The sequence below is a fragment of the Lepisosteus oculatus genome, chromosome 4, assembly GCF_040954835.1.
Source record: "Lepisosteus oculatus isolate fLepOcu1 chromosome 4, fLepOcu1.hap2, whole genome shotgun sequence".
NCBI lineage: Eukaryota > Metazoa > Chordata > Actinopteri > Semionotiformes > Lepisosteidae > Lepisosteus > Lepisosteus oculatus.
Window position 1 is genome coordinate 45428704 of NC_090699.1, and position 20394 is coordinate 45449097.

Consider the following 20394-nt stretch of genomic DNA (forward strand, 5'->3'; position numbering starts at 1 on the left):
AAAAGACACTAGTTGTTTTAAAGATGCTCTTTTGCATAATTCCCAAATGAATCCCCCAAGCTTCTTGTGTTTTATTTGGTTTTGACATCTTTTCATTAATTTGACAAAGGCATTACCACACAACCATCTTTGTTCTAGACATCATGGTGTAAATAAGCAGCATTGTCTGTACAGTACCAATGAAGAACAAAGAGGGTATTGCTTACAGATAGAGTTCTTAGAGAAATGTTCTAGCTTAAAGCGGAACTGCAGTCCCAGCTTCTCAGACTGGTTATTAAATCTAGGTAACCAAATAAATTAATTGACGGTACTGCAAAATTTAGCAAATTTTGAATCAAGTGTAAAATCGTGAACTTTGTGAAAGTACTGAATGGTTGCCGTGTCATCACCAGGAGACGAGACACAGCTGGTCACAGCACGGGGCGGGAGCGACAGTTTGCACAAATTTAGATGAGAAAGTGGCCCTTCCTGCTCACTAGTCACTGTAAGCAAATGAGAAACACTGTCTCCTGACAATGTTAATTATTGAGTTGGCTCGCAGGTTGTTATTTGTTTTTTGCAATACTTAAAAGTATCTAAAAACCATGTTGCCTTATTATTAATATAGTTGCAGTGGTTGCATGGTCTAAAGCATGTTTACAATGTAATAGGACGGCGTTTGCCTCCCCAGAAGTATTGTTGCTTCGTCCTGAGTCGCAGACAATGGCGGCAACATGGTGGTACGCATACATTGAAGATTTGTCAATTTTGTGATGTAAATTAGAGGTTGTATGTGTTAACATGTTAACGTGTATTTGGTCGTTTCTTTGTGGTTTTTAAATACACTTATTACCGATTCATTATAACCCCGGAATGTAAAAGTAACGTTGCAGTGCCCCTTTAATTTTGTCCAGACCTTGGTGCTTTAGTTAAGAGAAGCAGTCTGCTCTGTCGAAGCTAGGAGTTTCTACATTATTCTGGCAACTCTTTGTCATCTTGCACAGATTGTATCATACAAGTTCAGGTGGGTAGCTGCGTCAGCATGCGTAGGCTGCAAAGGAACAAGTAATAGGTTTATTCCATGCTGAAAAAAAGAAGAAAGAGAACACAACGTTTCGGCCGTGGAGCCTTCTTCAGGTGTGAGAAAGACAGGGCAGTAGGCAAAGGTAAAGTAGCGGGAGAACAAAGGTTGGGAGGGAGGAGGAGTGAGAGGCGGGAGCAGGGGACAGAAAGAGAGGCCAATCAAGAGGTGTGAAGTCAGAATGGGTGCAGAGGGGTGTGAAATGAAACTTCCAATGAATGGAGAAAATTTAAAAGAACAGTAATCTGTCGTTAAGGGAAGGGAGAATGTGTGATCCTAGCTGCAGAATAATTTTAGTTTCGGTGGTCTTTCTGATGTATGAGTTGGGAAAACCGTCTTTGAGAACACAGACGGAGAGATTAGAGTGGTCGTGGCCGTCAGAGGTGAAATGAGAAACAATGGGCTTGGAGAGTATCATACAAGGCTTTCCATCCTTACTGTCGGGAGGACTCGAATTCAATTCTACTTCCCTCCGCTCTAGCATAATATGACTAATTATTTGACTGCTTGAAATACTTCTATGGTTGTGAACGGTTATGATGAAGTGTATGACTACTGTCTTGAACCAAATGAATTTCTTGAATAACTTTAAACTGCCTTGGAAAAGTAAGACATAATGAGACTCTGTTGAATCAATAAGTGATTTTATAAGCTAAGTGAAAACTAATCAGAGTAAAAGTCAAGAACTGTGTTGCCTTCAAGGGGCTGAGATTGGTTTAAGTGGTTCTAAACTTATCTGAAAGTACATTTCAATCCAATAGCATGCGTTGGCAGGTTATTCCAACTCGTAAAACATTTTTGCTACGTTTTCCTTTGTTTGCCTGTTCTCCTGGGAGAATGGAGTTGGCACAAGCTGCTGTTGAGACCCAGTATTCCAGCTGGCTTATCTGACTGGAGGCTCTGAGTGACACTACTGAGCTGGTCGTCAGACTGCTCCTCTCCAGGTGGTCCCATCGTCTTGCACCTGAGTCAGTCTCCTCCTAATTTCAGCTTTGTATTGTCATCTGAAGAGCTCTGCTGTCTTTTGTAGACCGTATTATAAGGCAGAGGCTTATAAGGGTGCACATTAGACATTTTGAAACGGGACACGGCTCGTTTGGAGCAGCAAGCACAGTTCTTTGAAAGCATGGGAAGCTAACATGGTCCCATTCCTGTCTTTGTGGTTTCTGCTAGTGGGCGAACAGAGGTCACTCTGTCTCTGCTGCTCAGCCATTGCACTAGATTGCCGATGTCCTCGTGGTTTCAGTCTCCTAATAGGAATTAGTAGCTCTTTAAGAGGCTTGGAGGTAGTATACAGAAGATTTTTTTACAGCATGTGCATGCAGGCCTAGATAATATCTTAGTTTGACCTCTTTTTTAAAAAAGATTTCACGTTACACGTAAGCCTGGCAACTGCAAAGACAAACCCCCTCTTGGCACACTCATTCTGCAGGACTGTAGTCTCGGGTCCAGCTGTGTAAAGAGACGGGCAGAGCTTGTGTGTCCGGTGGGGGCTGTGTGGAGGAATGAACCTGCAAGAACAGAGGGACAGACAGAGCCCCAGGCCAGAGGGGCACATGTACCCCAAGGCTTGAGAGATAGATACAGCACAAGAACAGAGGGGCAGATACTGTTTGAGGCCAGAGGGGCCGTTATACCTCAGGGCTTGAGAGATAGATACAGTTCAAGAACAGAGGGGCAGATAGAGACCAGGGCCTGAGGGGCAGATACAGTTTTAGGGCAGGGGGGCTGATACTGTATATACCAGGGCTTGATATAGCTCATGAACAGAGGGGCAGATACAGCATGAGGCCAGAGGGGTAGATATACCCCAGGGCTTGAGAGATAGATACAGCTCAAGAACAGAGGGGCAGATAGAGACCAGGGGCTGAGGGGCAGGTGTAGTCTGGGAGTTGGGGAGCAGGCCAGGGTCTGTTGAATACACAGTATATCTGTGGGCCAGGTGCCCAATCCAACAGTGGTGTGATGCCCCCCTACTCCTCTTTGACAGATGTGACCTTGCCATCCTATGAAAAGGACACTGACAGCCTGGCTCCAGCCTTCCCAGTCAGCCCCCAGCATACTAATGACAGCAGCCTCGAGGGTCATGGGCGCACGTCTCATACTGATGAGCAGAGCTGTGCTGTGCTGTCCCTGCAGCCCCCAGGCAGGAAAAATCACACAGGCAGCTTGAGCAGCCATGAAGGTCTCCTTGGGGTCATGTCCCCCATCCCGCGCAGACAACCTCTCCCACACACACCTGCTGAGTCCCAGCTCTTGTCGAGTCCGGCGCAAGCAGTGAAGGAGGGGATCAAGCGAGGTGATCCGTGTGGGACGGCCTGTTGAAGCATCTCCAGATCATCGAGCACTATTGCGTCTCATCCTCACATATTTGACGTATTGAATCCTTGCTGGAATTTGCAAGCTTTCCAAGTATTTTTGGTTACTACACTGCAATCCTGAAATTTAAAGTACATTAAATGGAGACGTGAAAATCGATTTGTTCAGTGGGCATTGCTGCTTCATTACTTGTGTCTTACCGCAATCAGACTTGTATTTCTAAGTCCCTCAAACAGAACCCCAAATGGAAGATGCCATCCGTTCTGCAAAAATGAAATGACTTGAAAACACGGATCACGTTCAAACACGGTGTACAAACACGGATCACGTTCCAGAGGCTGTCGGTTTTTATCAGTTTCGGATGGCCCTGGATTAAACATGCAAGGCAGCACAGAGTCCATGCAGGTCTCTGATCATCCAGGTGGGGCTGCACATTGGTGGTGGTGGAGGGGAGTCCCCATTACCAAAGCATTAATGTGCTTTGAGTGGAGTGTCCAGAAAAGCGCTATATAAGTGTAAGCAATTATTAATTATTATTATAATCCCTGTGGGTACTTTTGATTGGAGACATGTGCAACACAGGAGCACATAGAGCGCACCAGAGGAGCCTAGAGGCAGGTCCATGTGCTCTGTGGTGCAGTACCGAGGCCACATCACAGGGCCCACCACAGTGAAATGTGTTTGGTGATGAAAGGGAAGGGATGCATGGTGCTGGTTTCACCATTTACAGACCAAACATTTAGGAGCGGCATGGTGGCACAGGGCGGCTGGGGCCCTGGGTTCGATACCTGGGCTGCTACCTGTGTGGGGTTTGTATCTTCTCCCTGTGTTCACTTGGATTACCTCCAGGTGCTTGGGTTCCCTCTCACAGACATGCAGGTGGGTTAATTGTCTTCTGGAAAAGCTGGCCCTGGTGTAAGTGTGTGTGCGTGTTTGTGTTTGTCCGCCCTGTGATTGACTGGCGTCCCATCTCGGGTGTGTCATGCCTTGAGCCCCCTGCATGCTGGGATAGGCTCTGGCTCCCCCATGACTCTGTGTTGGATAAAGCAGTAAGGAAATGAACAGATGGAGGGATAGTTATGAGGTTGAAGCAAAACATTGCTTCAGACTGCACTCACCCTCAGAGTGGTATTTTTCTATTCATGTAGGAAAACCAGATAAACTGAGTAACAGAGTGGGACTTTCAGAGGAGAGAGGTCCTATTCAGTGTAGCTGCGTTTTGCAGTAATGGATTTGGACCAAAGTCTTGAAGCAGGTTAGACTGCATGACAGAGAGATACCTCATCTGCAACCCCTTCAATTATTTTGTTGTTTGTCTCTGTCAGCAACCTGTTCTTTGAAAATAGTTTCCTTCCTGTCATTAGCAGAGCAGCGCTTTCAGGAGCTGCCTTATTCTGTGTTTATTACTCCGTTTTCAACTCAAGTGGAGCACCCTGTGTCTCCTCACATCACCGTTTACGCAGAGGAAGGTGAACAGAGCCCTTGTCTGCCATTCCAGCTACAACAGCCCCGCCTGCCAAAGACCTTCAAACTCACAGAAACCTTAACTCTCTCTTTTTAAGTTCAAATAGTTTATTTCCTTTAATCCTTTCTCAACAGAAATTGAGAGCAAATTCATGTTTGCAGTAACACCATGGGAAGTTGCCTCTTTATTGCCTTTTTATTGCCTTTCATGAGAGTGAGAGGAGGGTGCTTTTTTGGGATTAATACCTTACTTAAACTAGAGTACAATAGAGCAGCATGTTAATGGCTGAAAACAGCTCTCCGTACATTATTGTAGAAAGGTTAGAGCAGCTGCAGCTGTCTGTGCCACAAAGTGGCATCAGGTGAGCACGACGAGCCACATCTATGGACTCTGTGATAAAGTTGAGATAAATCCAGGATCTCAGTTTGTCTTTTTTTGAAGGATCTAAACACACATGGAAAGCAGATTACCTAAACCTTTGTTTGCAAAGTATGGCTTTGTTTTTCATTCCTAGACACACTCCCTTGTAATTTTCATTCAGTCAGATAGTCCCGTGGGCTGGCTTTGTTGTTAAAACTATTGTTCTCTCTGAAGTTGAGACTGTGATGCTGCTCTTCACTGCCCTGGTTACTTGTTTATAGTTGTTAAAAGCCCTTTCCTGTGTGTGAGAATAAACCCACTGCAGTGCAGAACAACAGACATTGCTTTGTGTCTGCAGTCAACATCAGGATCAATGACAATGAGTTGTGAGAATCAGTATCAAAGTGAAAAGCTGTATCTGACCAGGATAGGAGTAGAGTGAGTGTTTATTAGAGGAATCATGCACACAAAGACTATGATCAAAAATGCTTATCTGTTAGAGGCTTCAGACAAACCTTTTAGCAGCTGCCACTATTTGGAATAAGGTTTTGAATGCTACGGGTGAAGTAATATCCTGGGGCGCTATCTGGGAAAATACAAATTCAGATTCCAAAAAACCTAATCCAGTGAGTGATCCAGTTCGGTTTTCTCCACAGAGCAGACCTGACCCCTTGTAAGCACGGTCATGCACACATCATGTGTTTCGGCCGTGATCCGCTGCGATGATGCTTTAGAAACAGGGCTCGTCTTCTCTAGAAGCCCCTCTTCTCTGCGCCACAGGCTGCTCAGGGCAGGGTCTTGCAGAGCGCTGTGTCAGGAAGGAGAGGGGCGAGGTGAGGTGTTAATTGTGGCTCTTACCTCCTTAGCCTGGGGCTCAGCTCCCTGAGAATAAAAGAAAACAATCGCTGCTTTAAAATGGATTTACCGCCCCTGCCTAGTGTTTTTCTTTTCACGACGGGGGGTGGGTGGGGGGGGCTGCCTCCTCTCTTTGCGAGATAAATTAAGCTTTGCCGCGGTGTCTGCGCGAGGGTGCGAGGGCAGACTGGCAGGCCGCTCCTTCCTGCTCCTGCTGTCTGTGCCGTAGTGGCATCGCACCAGATCGGAGAAGCAGAACTGCAGCCCGGTGTAATGAACACCTTTGTTAGAGAGCGAGCTTTTGAAGTCTCAGTCCCTCTTTTTTGTGCTAAATTTCCAGTTTGAATTGTTTTGCAACACTGGAGCTGAACCTGTAAGCAAGTTAAGGCATTTGCTAATTGGATTTCTCAGCAACCCGTCTTCATCCTTGTTAGAGCTGTGAGACCTCTTTTTGGCATCGATCCCCTTAAGTCAATACCCAGTGTTATGACAGATTTTCATCGCACACGTCTGCAGACATATTAACTAGCTCTAGTAGTGCGCGATGTATAACACTGACAAGACTACCTGACACAATCAGAAGGTGAGACGTTGTCATGTGGTAACTTTCCAAAGCACATGGGTTATCAATGCTGTGTTATTGCTCATAACAAAATATTATTAACCATTACATTTTATTTCCCATTTCCTCTTTTATTTTCATACCCCGATGCTGTTTTTGCAGTGATGTGCACATCTTGTCGTGCTTTGTTAAATGGGTTATAAAAATGCAAATTTTGCTGATGAGAGAATGTGATTTTCAGCAGAGAGCAGCCTGGCTGTGAATGTCCCATCTGTTTTGATGGACAGTGCAGTCCAGTGACAGGCTGATGCCTCTGCAAGGTGAATCGAATCCAAACATAGGTCCCCAAATGTCACCACATAGTTCTGAAAAGAAATGGGTAATCTGAGCAATGAGTACTAAGCAATTACTTAGGCCAATCAGATGCTTTGTGCAATGAGTAGCTGTGCAGACATGAGCACACTTGAACCTGTGAAGGACAATGCTACAGTAGCATGCATTAACAGAAAAAGATCTGGACACAAGACTGAAATGCGAAAGTACCTGTTTACTGGCAGCTATCTGCATAAACTTGCAATATGGTTGCATGGTTTGCAAAACAGGTAAACAGAACCAGAATAAAGAAATTCGGACTGCTGTAGATTACAAATCCAATTTCTTTTTAAGCACTAGTGTGTTCGTTTAACCTTTGTTGTTGTCATATCATCATCCCATTTCCAATTATTTGGCCCTGTAAAACTGTAGAACATCCCAAATCATCTCTCCCTGCCTGTGCAGACTCACCAACTGCGTCCAGACAATTATAACAAATACACTGCAGCAGTATAATTTACATATAAGTACTGTTCTTTTCCGCATTCTCTGGGTGGATGTCTGGGCACATAAAAATGGTGTCACCTTGAAGGGTGTGAATTTACCTTCTTTTAGTAAAGAGGTACAAGAAAGAAACCACAGTGCTTTAACTTTGTGAGTCAAAAGAGACAGAATGTTGTTATTTCAGCAGATTTGTGAAAGTTTCCTGTAAAAGGCAAGTGTGCACTTCAGCTCTTGTAAACACGCAGCTCGGCAAGACAGACGGCCTCGTCTCATTGCATCCGAGAACCTAAGCAAGGCAGAGTACTGTACAACAATGGGGGACCTATAGAAGAACCAGGTTACTCTCTGTGGTGTGGTGGTGTTGGTGGACCAGTAGGTGGCACTCTCCTACCTGTGCCTCAGAATGTGCTGTAGGAGGTGCCATTTTTTGGATGAGACATCAAACTGAGGTCCTGACTACTTGATCAGGAAAGATCCAAGTGTTTGTAAGAGTAAGGTTTTTAACTCCAGTGTCCTGGCTCGAGTTGACTTTTGATTTGCAGAACCTACCCACCCTAAATGTCCGCCTTTCGACTGGTGAAGCAGTTTCTCCTTTCTCGCCCCTGATCTGCTGCACTGTGGCCCACTTCACACCGATGGAAGGTGTAAACCCTTTGCAGAGCGAAGCAGGCTGGCCCATGTGCTGGATCTGGGTTGAAGAGCAATGCGCACACTGAACCCTGCCTGCCTGTGTCGCTGCAGGGCTGCTGGGAGCTCACTGGTTCCGAGGCCCGGCTCTGAACTACAGCACCTTGCTGCTGGAGGAGGAGGAGGAGGAGGGGGGGGTCCTGTACGTCGGAGCGAGGGGGGCCATGTTTGCGCTCAACGCCAGCAACATCGCCGGGGGCGACCACAGGACCGTGAGTACACTGACACCCAGCGCTGCCAGTGCACAGCACTGCTCATCCAGGCTGCTCATCCATTAAAACAGAGGACAGTCCAGACACCACAACCAGCCCTGTCCTGGTTAAGATGACGCTAGTGTCCTGCTAGTTTCCATTACTTTATAGCATCTCTTATTGAAATAATAATTGAATTAATTAGATTTTATTGCTTCTAGCTCATAAACTGAGATTTCCAGTCAACTGCATGATTCACAACTAACGTCAATACTCAGCTTTTAAGTAGCAGAAAGAGATGGCAGATGTCTAAGCAGAACTACATGACCGAGAACTCTCATCTGGGATGAAAAGCAGCTCACACTGGGTCACCAGGACCAGGATTGGCAAGCCTTCATATCAAGTTCTAGATTATTTCTTCAGTACCAGAGCTTGTATTTAAAGTTAATCAATACTTATGTCACAGTCTCCTTGGTTTACTTCCTTATCTGTTGTTAATTCTGCAAACTATTGTGCTCTCGGATGCACTTGTTAATAAATTCTGAATATGCAGTGAGTTTTGTCTAATTTCCAAATTCCAATTCACCAAGGTTTATTGGCACCACTGAGAAATCATAGGGTTGCCAAAGCAGATTCAATTAACAGAAAATTCAAAGACATTAACTGTACAAACATATCTTTGAATAGCTGCAGAGATCAAAAACCATTATAGCAGGACAGGCTCCCTCTCTGCTCCTCCGGCTGAGACTGGAGATCCTCCCGCCTCCCTCAGAAGGACTGGAAGTTGTTACGTCAGACATAAAAAAAGTTATAAATGAGAAAACCATGGCCCATCTAGTGCATTTGTAGAAGGAGAGGTTTCTTAGCATTGATGCTGCTGAGCACAGTGTATTCAAGACTACCACTCCATCGTAGTTCTAAAGATAGTGCCCTAGGCAAGACCTAAAACTGAAAATAAACAAGGAATGACGCCTGATGATCTTCTTCTTCTTCTGCTACTTCTTCTTCTTCTTCTTCTGCTTCTTCTGCTTCTTCTGCTTCTTCTTATTATAAGACCACTGCCTGACTACTACTGGTGCTCTTTGGATTTGTTAAAACCTTTAATAGTTTCAGGTCATTATTTTATGTAGATAGGAGAATTCAATTATTTTTTTATTTTCGTTTTCAGATTCTTTGGGAAGCACCACTTTATCAAAAGCAGCAGTGCTGGAGCAAAGGAAAAGACAACCAGGTATCGCTCTTGGACCTCTGTAGTTATGCCTGTGTAGCCGACTGGCTCAGAACAGCTGGTGATCGCTTGAGACAAAAGGCCTGATCAGCCGAATCATTGAAGAATGTAAAGAGCAATTACAAACGAGAGGAGGCCGTGCAGCCCATGTAGTTAGATGTAGTTAATTGATCCCTGCATCTCATCCATCTGTTTCTTGAGAGAAGCCAGGGATTTGGCTTCAATAACACGGCTTGTTCCACACTCCCACCACCCTTTGTGTAAAGAAATGGCCTCCTGTACTTAGTTTTTATTGCACTCCCACACCTTTTCCTGTTGTGCCCCCTGGTTTGTATATCACTGTTGATTATGAACAAATCGGCTGGCTTCTATCATAGATAGATACTTCTATCAGGTCCCCTTGTTGTCTTCTCTGATCAAGATAAAAAAGGTTCGTAGCTGTCTGACACCCACACACTAGACACCCTACCAGGATATTGCGTCACATACCCCGGTGGATCTGCCATGCTATTCATTTCCCTTGGCCACATCACTGCAGCTTTGTGAGCTGACTGTATACTGCAGGAGTGATGTGCTCAGGAGCCCAGAAGAATAACACATTAGCTGTCCCGTCACTGTAGCACACTAAGGCGCAAGGAAAGGTGCAGAGCTGGGACCCTCAGAGTGCAGGAGAGGACGGTGAATGACGTGTGAGCGAAAACGCGACAGCACAGTATGCAGCGGTAGCGCAGAGCAGCACAGCAGGCAAGGAGTGTGAGAAATAAGAAGTCATTGCAGGATTTTCAAACCATCACTCATCTAAATGGCTGAAACTAATTATCTGCCTAATTGAAGTAGGCTAATCCCCCCCAGGTCATCGGGAGGTGGCTATTTATGGCAACTTAGTGGCTTGCTGGGCCACTCCCTGTAGGGACTGAGCCTCTGACTTCCAGCACATTTTCTTCTCTGGCTTCCGAGCACCAAACACATGTGGAGTGTTTTGAACACGTAGGAGGAGGGTACGAGGAGCCAGGAGAGCCCCCGTGTGATGTGACTGGATCTTTAATTTTTATCTACAAGCACCCCACTTCACATTTAACCAAAAAAGCCAAGTATGCCAATGTTGCGAAATGAATCTACAAAAGAACCGCCTATCCCCAAATGCTTGACTTTGTTTCCGAATCACTTTTTGATTTCTTGTGTGTAATGTTTTGCAGACAGAATGTTTTAATCACATCCGGTTCCTCCAGAGGTTCAACGAAACTCACCTATACACCTGTGGAACATACGCCTTCCGACCCGTCTGCACCTATATTGTGAGGATTTTCAAAGTTTTTGTTTTTGTATGAAGAACTTAATAAGAACAAATTAGTACCAGCAGGGTTGGCACAGTGGTTAGCATTGCTGTCTCTCAACGCTGGAGCTTTTGGTTTGATTCCCTACCTGGGGTGCTGTCTGGGTGGAGTTTGTATGTTTTCCCTGTGTTCATGTGGTTTCCTCCCATAGGCCAAAGACATACTGGTTGGTAAATTTGCTTTTGTGTAAATTGAAGTTCTGTAGTTCAAGTAGGTAGCTGCGTCAGCATGCATAGGCTGCAAAGGAACAAGTAAAGGTTTATTCCATGCTGAAAAGAGAGAAAAGAAACACAATGTTTTGGCTATGGAGCCTTCTTTGGGTTTTGAGCACATACCACTCAGGGTCCGAAGTAGGCTCCACAGCTGAAACGTTGTGTTTCTTCTCTTTTCAGCATGGAATAAACCTTTCCTTGTTTCTTTCTTTTGTGTGAATTGGCCCTATTATGAGTGTGTGTTTATGTCTGCATGTGCCTAAGTAACATTCTAAAATGGCACTTTAAATTTTAAAATTTGGCTTTTAAAAACTGTTACAAAATTAATTAAAAGAAGCTGGAAAGCCACAGTGGGACCGGTCACACTGAAGGTTAATTGACTCATAAGGTAATTGGCATTGGTCCTATAGCTTTATCTACTCCCCAGCTAAATCTATTTAGCTATCATGTTTGTAAAGTGCCCAATCGAGGCCATGTGCATCAGAGTGTCAAAACAACTGAGCTTGGAACATGCTCCTCTACAGGAGTGGTTGTCGCAAATATATTGTGGAATGGCAAATTTTTCAAATAAAAGCAAAAGCAACAAAAAAGGATCATACAGTTTTAGCTCTCAGAAGCCTGCCAGAGTTAAGTTTCCTCAGAAACCTGCTGAGCAGCTGTCACCCCCCTGTCCCCAGGATATGGAGCAGTTTCGGATCTCGTCCGCCCCCGAGGACGGGAGAGAGAAGTGTCCCCATGACCCAGCCAAAGGCTACACTGGGATCCTCGCAGGTACGGCCCGGCCCAGACGCCCGCAGCTCCTGGGAACCCGCTCTGACGAGATCCGTTGGGATTTCATCAAAGTTTCGCTAACAGAGGGCATCTCTGAAAGATAACGCACACAGCTAGAGGGTTCGAAAAATAGTGGGCAGCACCTGCTCCTAGTTGTCGGATTTCCCTACTGGTTGTGCTCCCTGCGTCTATGTCTGGCTGCCCTCACCATCTTGTGTCCCTACTCGCCTCCAGCCAGTGATCTGAGGACTGTTCTTGTCTGCTGTTGTCGTGCACATTGCACAAGCAATTTGGATAGCACTCAAATTTTCAGTTCAAATCCACTGCTTTTTGTTGCGTTTTCAGCACATCAAATAACCCTGCAGAAAGCTTACTCTGGGTCAATGGATACAGAAATAAGATTTCTATATTTTAAATTTAGATTTAAGAAGAGCAGGAAATGAGATTTCCCTAATACCAGTAGAGGGTTCCATGGAGGAGATGCATCTTACCCAAGGGGTGCCAGCATAGTCTAATGTTAACCTCGGTGTACTACGTAAAGTCTGCAGTGGGCTTGCAGTCTGTCCTCCTTAAAGCTCCCTCTTAATCCAAGTTAAACTGGTGAAGTAATTTCTTGGCTTCCAAACATCACCCAGGTCGATGAAATGGGTATTTTTCTGTTGATGTGGGATGAAAAGTGGTAATTATTTTAGCCAGAATCCGGATTCTCAGTGATTTTTGGAAGTTGTCATTCTTTGTCTAGAGCAGTTTTGTTTATGCAAGAGCATCAAATATTAAGTACAGCTGTTATCTGTAGAGTTTGCCTGTAAGAGTCTTGGAGTGAGGATATCCAGAGAGGATAACAGCCTGTTATTGACAATTCTGCGTTTGGCCAGAGAGTGGACACGCAGGCGCGCAGTTTGCTGGTGTGTGTGCGCGTCACAGACGGCAGGCCTGGAACGATCTGGAGGGAGCAGTGCTGCATTGTGGGGGAAATCTGGCGTCTGGGGGAAATTTGTGTGATGGAGAGTGAACAGAGCTTATGAGTTAAAAAACAAGTCTTTCACATGTACCACAATATCACATCCACCTCCAAATATTCAGGGTAACAAAAATAACTGTTATCTTATTGATAAGAGAACTGCGCTCTGCTAAGCTTTTTCAGTCTTCAAAACTCAATCATCTTTCCAGACAGGGGGATTGTGGGGGGTGGCAATGCAGTTACGTGTAGTGGACTATTGGAATTCATTCCCGGCAATGCCAGACTAGTCAATACCCTGTCACCCTGTTTGGTGCTCCCAGTGGCTGGTTAACACTTCCACAATTGCTGCCTTTCTCCGCAGACGGAGAGATGTACTCCGCCTCGCAGTACGAGTTTCGCAGTCTTCCTGACATCCGTCGCAACTTCCCCTATCCCACGCTGAAGACAGAAGAGGCCCCCACCCGCTGGCTGTACGGTGAGTGACGTGGGGGCAGGGGAGGCCGGGGGTGCAACGCACTACATTCGTGTATCGATTTACACATTTTGCAAGAGCAGCACATTCAAGCCATCACTGGGAAAGCCACTGGATCACACCTGCAGTGATGGCCGAAAGCTTGTACACCACTTCCATTTATGATTTATGGGGTTGTTCCTTTCATGACAAAAACCACAGCGGGATAAACAGTCCGTGCTTAGTCCGTATTAGGGGTCATTTCTACCCTCTCAGTTTCGCAGACAAACGGAAAAGGTGGACATCAGACGAACACGTCTCTCTGGTTCGCAGGATGGGCTTTGAGCTTCATTTGCAGAAAGACTTTTACTGGTCTATCAGCAACTAACAAGGTGAAGTCTGCTGTAGTTGTGGCATGAGACCTTTAAGACTTGTGGCGGGCTTGACAGTGTGAGTCTGACTTTCATAGAGATCTCCATGGCTGGGCTTTTACTGGCCTGCAGATGACTTCCCCTTCCTGACCAGTCAGGTCTCATTTGCCTTGGCCTCATGTCCATGCCCACTTATCTTGATGTTTGAAAAGCTTGCTATTATTTTTTTTGAAAACGCACTACATTCATGTATCGATTTACAAATTTTCACTATAAGGATGAGTGTGTTTTCAGGCCTGTGTTTCTCAGTTACCACTGGATTTTCACGACACTTCGTAGCCAAACCGAAGACGCTACAGAGAGCATGACCTCCCACTGACTCCTCCCCTGACATGAGTCCTCAGTTCGTCGGCCTTCTTAGAGTTTTTACTCCCTTGATTAATCTTAACTGCTGTACTGGGGTAAACAGGGTAATTATCCTAAACAAGTCATTGTGTTATTACTTTCAGAATTCAGTCCTTAGTTATGCAGAAAATCAATAATACTGGGTGATTTTCTAGACCTTGAGATTAAATTGAAAGGTTTGATCTGTAAAAATATGGGAAATTTATTTTCAGTTTACAAAGTTTCACCTTATGGACAGTTTTGAATGAATGAATCACATTTGTTAATTGATGGATGGTTGTAGGACAGCACACAAGCCACCTCAGTGAGAAAGTTTACTACTCGAATGCCATCAGCTTTATGCTCACAAAAGAGATTTCTTCAGTGAAGAATGTGAACCCCCTCAGGTCACCCAGCCTGTGAGGAGCACGGCTTGTAACGCTGTGTCACAGGCTACTACTGACCTCTGAGCTCTGTCGCGTCTAGAGGCCGAATTCGTGGACTCGGTGCTCCTGAGGGAGAGCGTTAACAGCTCCGTGGGTGACGACGACAAGGTCTACTTCTTCTTCACTGAGAAGAGCGCGGAGCCCACGCCCTACTTCAGCCAGGCCAAGGTGGCACGAGTGGCACGGGTGTGCAAGGTGAGAGCCTGGGTGTGTCTATGGGGTGTCATGGGTATGGGGTGTGGGGAGGGGCCAGTACTGGCACTGTGCTTTGGTACCATTGCCATCATCATTGCACTGCCGTCGCAATCACATCAATCTGTTTATATCTTATATGGTACCTTGCGGAGCACTCTCAAGGCAGTTTAAAATGTACAGTAAGCAAAAAAGAAAATTAAAGACAAAAAAGTACAAATTTTGAAATGAAAAGAAATAATTAAGTTCGGTATTGAAGAACAAGTAAGTCTTGAGGTGAAACACTGCAGGTGTTTCAGCTCAGGACAAAAATGTTCAGACGTTTTAGACTTAGTCAGCACTTCAGTAGCGCAGTTCTGGATATACTGTAGTTTCTGAAGTAATTTCTTTGATGATCCAGCTAACAGGGCATGATGTTAATCCTTTAATTCTCTAATTAAAGGGGTTATAGAATATAGCACTTTACTGCATTCTGTGGTTTACATAGTCCTTAATTCTTAGGTTGTGCGGTACTATGCTTGTGAACTTTCCTGTGATTAATCTAAGCACTGCGGTCTATTGCAGTAAAGTGCACTAAAGTAATCACAGAGTAACAGGGTGTATTCAACAAGCTTGTTGAAGTAATCCCAGGGGATCATACAAGTATTAAAAACCCTAAAAGGCATTTGAAGACAAAGTCAATGAAGAGGACTTAATGAACAGTGAAACATGAACCAGAGGACACAAGTGGTGACTATATGGAATAGCATTAAAAACCCAAGGCAGGAGGCACTTCTTTACACACAGGGTTGTGGATATGTGGAACAAGCTGCCCAGCCATATTGTTGAATTCGATACACTGGTTTCTTTCAAGAAACAGCTAGATGAGGTCATCACCTTGATTAACTATTAACTACCAAATGGGCTGGATGGGCCAACTGGCCTCCTCTCGTTTGTAAGCCTACTGTGAGGTTCGGACCTGAGTGGCACCTGATAGACAGTGGTTGAGTCCAGACATGGAAAGAGCCTCAATGTCACAGAAGCATGTTAATACCATGGAAGACTGAGTGAAAGATGGGTAAAATACTGCCTAAAAAGTGTTAGTACAAATGCTGTTAAATGTTCTTAAGAACAAAATTCCCTTCTAATAAACGGAATATTATGAAGAAATGCAACCTGTGCTTTCCATTTCAGCCTCAAAAATAGCCTTAAGCCATCTGCTTTTTCCAGATGAGCAAGAGATTCTACTGCAGTCTCATCCCTTTCATGTTCCTTAAGGTCTCTTTCTATCCAGTCCAGTCTGACTCTCTCTGTGTGTGGTCTGCTTCACAGCATGCTGGCCACTTCACCTTGAGAGCGTACTTCAGGTGGAGTGTATGCGTTCCTGTCTTTTCAGCGGCCTTCTGTGGGACTTTCAGGACAGTCCTGTTGCTAGGCAGCCAAGACAGAGGCTCACTTCATTCTCCAGACAGCTCACTGTCTGAGTCCACAACCCTCCTGTTGAATCTGGATGAGCTTGACCCTTTTAGGAACCTGTTTACCATACATTGCTAAACTGTCCCTTTTTTGTTGTGTATTTCTTTTAAGTCATTAAAAACATTCCTGCCTCGTCTGTAGAATTTAAAGTTTCTAGGAGGTGCACCATTTTTTTTCCGTGACCAATTCATGGGTTTTCAATGTCTGTAGTCTTAGTGTCTGCTTGCCAACAGATAAGCTCTTGTTTTAATTAAGGAGTTGTGTTTGAGTTACAGCTGTAGTGCATACAGGACAAAGCACAATCCCAGCCTATACAGAGTGCAGACCATATAGGGCTGCCCTGAGCACCTCTGCTTCCCCTGAAAAGAAAGAACATGCGTGTAGCTCAGATTGGAGGTGTTTGATAGATAGATACTTTATTGATCCCGTGAGGGAAATTGCAGATCCAATGTTGTGGCATTATTGCACAGCCCACATTAGATCAATTACCTGTCCAAAGCAGAAAATGAAAGGCCTTTGTGTGTGCAGAATCTGCTTGCTGTGTTTATCCTTGAACATGACTGCTGTATGACTGTATATTGATCTACATTTCAGTGGATTGAGAATTAGTTTGACAACACAGCTTTTTTGGCTCCAGAGGTAAAACACAAAGGCCAGCCATTATTTAAGTGAAACGTAGTAGCATATAGTATCTGATCATAAGCATCACATGTCACACACGTCCCATGGCAGATGTTGTAGATATGCTAAAGCAGCACAGCCTCAGTCAGGACAGCAATTCACATCAGTCTGGCAGGGGTAGATGGGCTCTTTCTCACAGTGGGGAACAGGGCAAGTAATTTCAAGCTGTGCAGCTCTGCAGGACACAAGCCTGCTGGTCTCTTTCTTACTGTTCCAGATTATACTGTAGCAGTGCCAGACTGGCAGTGCTAGATTATAGGGGAGCACATAAGGATTCAAAGGGGGCCGTGGGATTTTTTGTATATACAGCTCATTCGAAGTGCACACTACATTTTTCCGACTTCATAAGGCAATGTTTTTTTGCAGCAATTTATAAGTAGAACCATGAGACTTGTCTTCAGATTGAATTTCCCGATTCAATGTTTTAGTCACTAACATATATGCAAATGTTTGTAATCAAAACTTAAGTTAGCACTATATGTAGATAAAGTCTGATCAGATCACAGTAAGCTCTACGCGTCCTCAACCCATTTTCGTCCACCTGTCCGTGTGTGGCTGGATTTTTTTGCACTTTTGATGATCAACATGAAGCAACATACTTATATTGAAAGTGACTTGCATTGTGCTCTTTGTTCCACAGAGCCTAGAATTTTAAATCTTCTGGCAAACATGAAGCATCAGAGTTCACATTGATCATGTTTGAGGTGATCTGTTAAAGGGGACCTGCAGTCCCAATTTCTCAGACCGGTTATTAAATTTCAGTTACAAAATAAATTGATTGATGGTATAGAAAAATGTAATAACTCTAAGTCTCCACTGTTGTTGCTAACTCCTGGTCTCACTATGGTCGAGAACAAGAGTTTTTAAAAATTGTGACGTGAAGCAGCCCTTCCTGCTCACTAGTCATTGTAATTACAAATGTAATGTGATATACAAGTGAATCATTACAGCTTGTGCAGCAGACATTTCACCTTAGAAAGGTTCCAATGTGATCTGCATGCAGAGTTAACAAGTACAATGCCTTGCCAAAGTATTCGGCCCCCTTGAACTTTTCAACCTTTTGCCACATTTCAGGCTTCAAACATAAAGATATAAATTTTTTATTTTATGTGAAGAATCACCAACAAGTGGGACACAATTGTGAAGTGGAACGAAATCTATTGGATTTTTGAAACTTTTTTAACTAATAAAAAAATGAAAAGTGGGGCGTGCAAAATTATTCGGCCCCCTTGCGTTAATACTTTGTAGAGCCACCTTTTGCTGCGATTACAGCTGCAAGTCGCTTGGGGTATGTCTCTATCAGTTTTGCACATCGAGAGACTGTGCAAAACTTTGAAACTTTATTTGATATTGGCGGGGCGGGGGTCCCAGTTGAACATAAAGCAGGGGTCCCCCTGCCAGAAGGCTGACATTCATTCACCCACCTTGCTTGTGTCGCAGGTGTGGTTTGTTCCTGGCCGCGCTTCGATTCGCTGTCTTTCAGGTGTCTCCCAGACCCTGAGGTCACACAACACACAGCCAGGTGCACCTAGAGCTAATGAGGCCCGTACCGGAGGAGCCCTGTTCCACTCCCCCACCTCCTTGACACTCAGTAGCAACCTCGGGACCTAGACTACATCGACCCAGCAGAGATTCAATCAGCCTGTCAGGCCCGCGGCCAGTGTTGAGCCACACTGCGCCTCCTCCAGGCAGCAGTGAATTCTGCTGTGCCACAAGGAGGGCAGTCAAGGACGAATTCGATACTATTGGAGTTTGTTAGTCCACAGCACTGTGTGTAAAGAGGTCTCCTGTCTTGAAGACCTAAACAGCTCTGCTCTCAGATTTTACCCGTGAACTCTGGCCTGTGCATCTTGGGAGTTTGATGTAACCCGTTTTTCTTCAAGGTTCAGGAGCTTGAATGAACCTTTAAGAAAAATGTTTTTTTTTTTTTGTTCCTGTATCTCAAAATGAAATGGAGGTAGAAGAATATTCAGTCCTTGATAAAACAGGGGCATGCCGAAATAGCGGCCCGCTATCAGCACGGCGCCAGTCGTGTGGCACGTTTACGCATGCGGCTCTTGGCCAAGTCTGCTGGGTCAGATGAAAGGGTGCACTTCTGTTCGCACTTGAACTGAGCTGTTCCCCCGCAGAAAACGGCAAGATCCATTTGACAGCAGCTGGAGAGGAACCAGCCGTGTGATTGGAATAGTAATGAACGCTGCCTCAGGAAAGAGTGGAGCTGCTTCACTTGCTGGAGACAGAAGGATGAAGTCAGGATAACAAGGCAGCACTGTAGCTCTTCCTGCAGAAAAACCTCCCCGGCATTGACTTAGCTACTCTCATATAATGAGTTGGTAGAAGAATATTCCAGTGTCTTTTTATGGTTTAGCTCTACTCAACTACATTATTGTTTCTGTAATATTGTTTATAACTGCAGCAGCATTAGTACAGAAAGTGCCACAACAAATTTGTGGTTTTAGTAACCAGCACTTGGTTGTATTTCTCAATAAAACTAAAGAAAATAAAAATGTTGGGCAATACATTATATGATGTTATGTTTAAACTCTGAATATAAGATAAGGTAAAAATAAGTAAAGGCTACATTAAATACACTGTCATCTATAAAAATGCATCCTAAAAAACACACACAGTGAAGTTGTTGCATTCAGCTGTCGGTATCAGTTAAGAAAAGCTTCATCAGTGCATAAAACACATGACTTTTCTCATGTTAAACTTATATAATAGGTTTTCAGAATTTCAATGTAATTGTCCGGTTTCAGTCAGAATTCAGACTGGAAGGCCGTGAAGACTCATGCAGTTTTAAGGTGGGACTGAAAAGCCTGTGGATTTGAGTTACTTGACAGTTTTGCTGCACTTGTTCAAGAGGCACTGACCCTGCCGTATGTGTGGGGGAAAAGGAAATGGTATATCAGGCAGGGAAAGCACCTCCAACTGAGTGATTGAACTGATACCAAGGCGAGACTCTTGAGCTATGAGGAATAAGTATGAGTTAATTCAGTTTCAAACTCACAGCACAGCATTTGAATATCAGTGCAATAAAAAATTCTGCCCTGTTTCCTGGTACAAAAAATCCTTCTTGGGCTTTATTTTTTAAGTTGGTTAATCTAAAGCAGACTATTTAAAAGCCGCATGTGGAGTAATAATGCTCTTAGGTCTTTCGATCACCTTAGCACACCTTTATAGACAGCTCATGTTTACCTTAGGTCAGGACTGGAGCTTTGAAAAAATAACAAGGGAAAAGGTTCCTGATATTTACAAAAGGAAAATGTCCTTAACTGTGGGAGTAGGGGTGTGTGATATGGTAACAGTGTCTTCAGAGTTCTTTTCCCAAACGGAATCACGTCATGTAACAAGAACAATAAGGAACAGTGCCTCAGCCACAGTGGTGCTGAGAAGGCGGATCGCACTGGAGAGGGTGTCTGAGAGAGTGTGGCAGAGCAGGGGTTAACAGGCTCCTACAGCCTGTTGCTGTTTGTTCTCCAGAGAGTCAAAGGTCGTGTTCCCGATTCCTCCTCCCCCTTCTTTGCTGGAATGATAGGTGATGAACCCTGACACAGTCAACCCACAAACATGGAGAAACAAGCAAGTGCAAA

At 44.5% G+C, this 20394-nt stretch overlaps 1 protein-coding gene across 5 annotated transcripts in view; it reads left to right on the plus strand.

Moving 5' to 3' along the window:
* sema4gb (sema domain, immunoglobulin domain (Ig), transmembrane domain (TM) and short cytoplasmic domain, (semaphorin) 4Gb) overlaps positions 1-20394 on the plus strand; it is a 75046-nt gene that overhangs the window by 24032 nt on the left and 30620 nt on the right. For all 5 annotated transcript variants that reach the window (XM_015347838.2, XM_006630905.3, XM_015347840.2 and 2 more), the window contains 6 exons: positions 8179-8336; positions 9484-9546; positions 10740-10838; positions 11767-11860; positions 13183-13296; positions 14514-14668. In XM_015347838.2, the coding sequence (XP_015203324.2) occupies positions 8179-8336; positions 9484-9546; positions 10740-10838; positions 11767-11860; positions 13183-13296; positions 14514-14668 (683 nt within the window). The remainder of the gene's footprint in view (positions 1-8178; positions 8337-9483; positions 9547-10739; positions 10839-11766; positions 11861-13182; positions 13297-14513; positions 14669-20394) is intronic.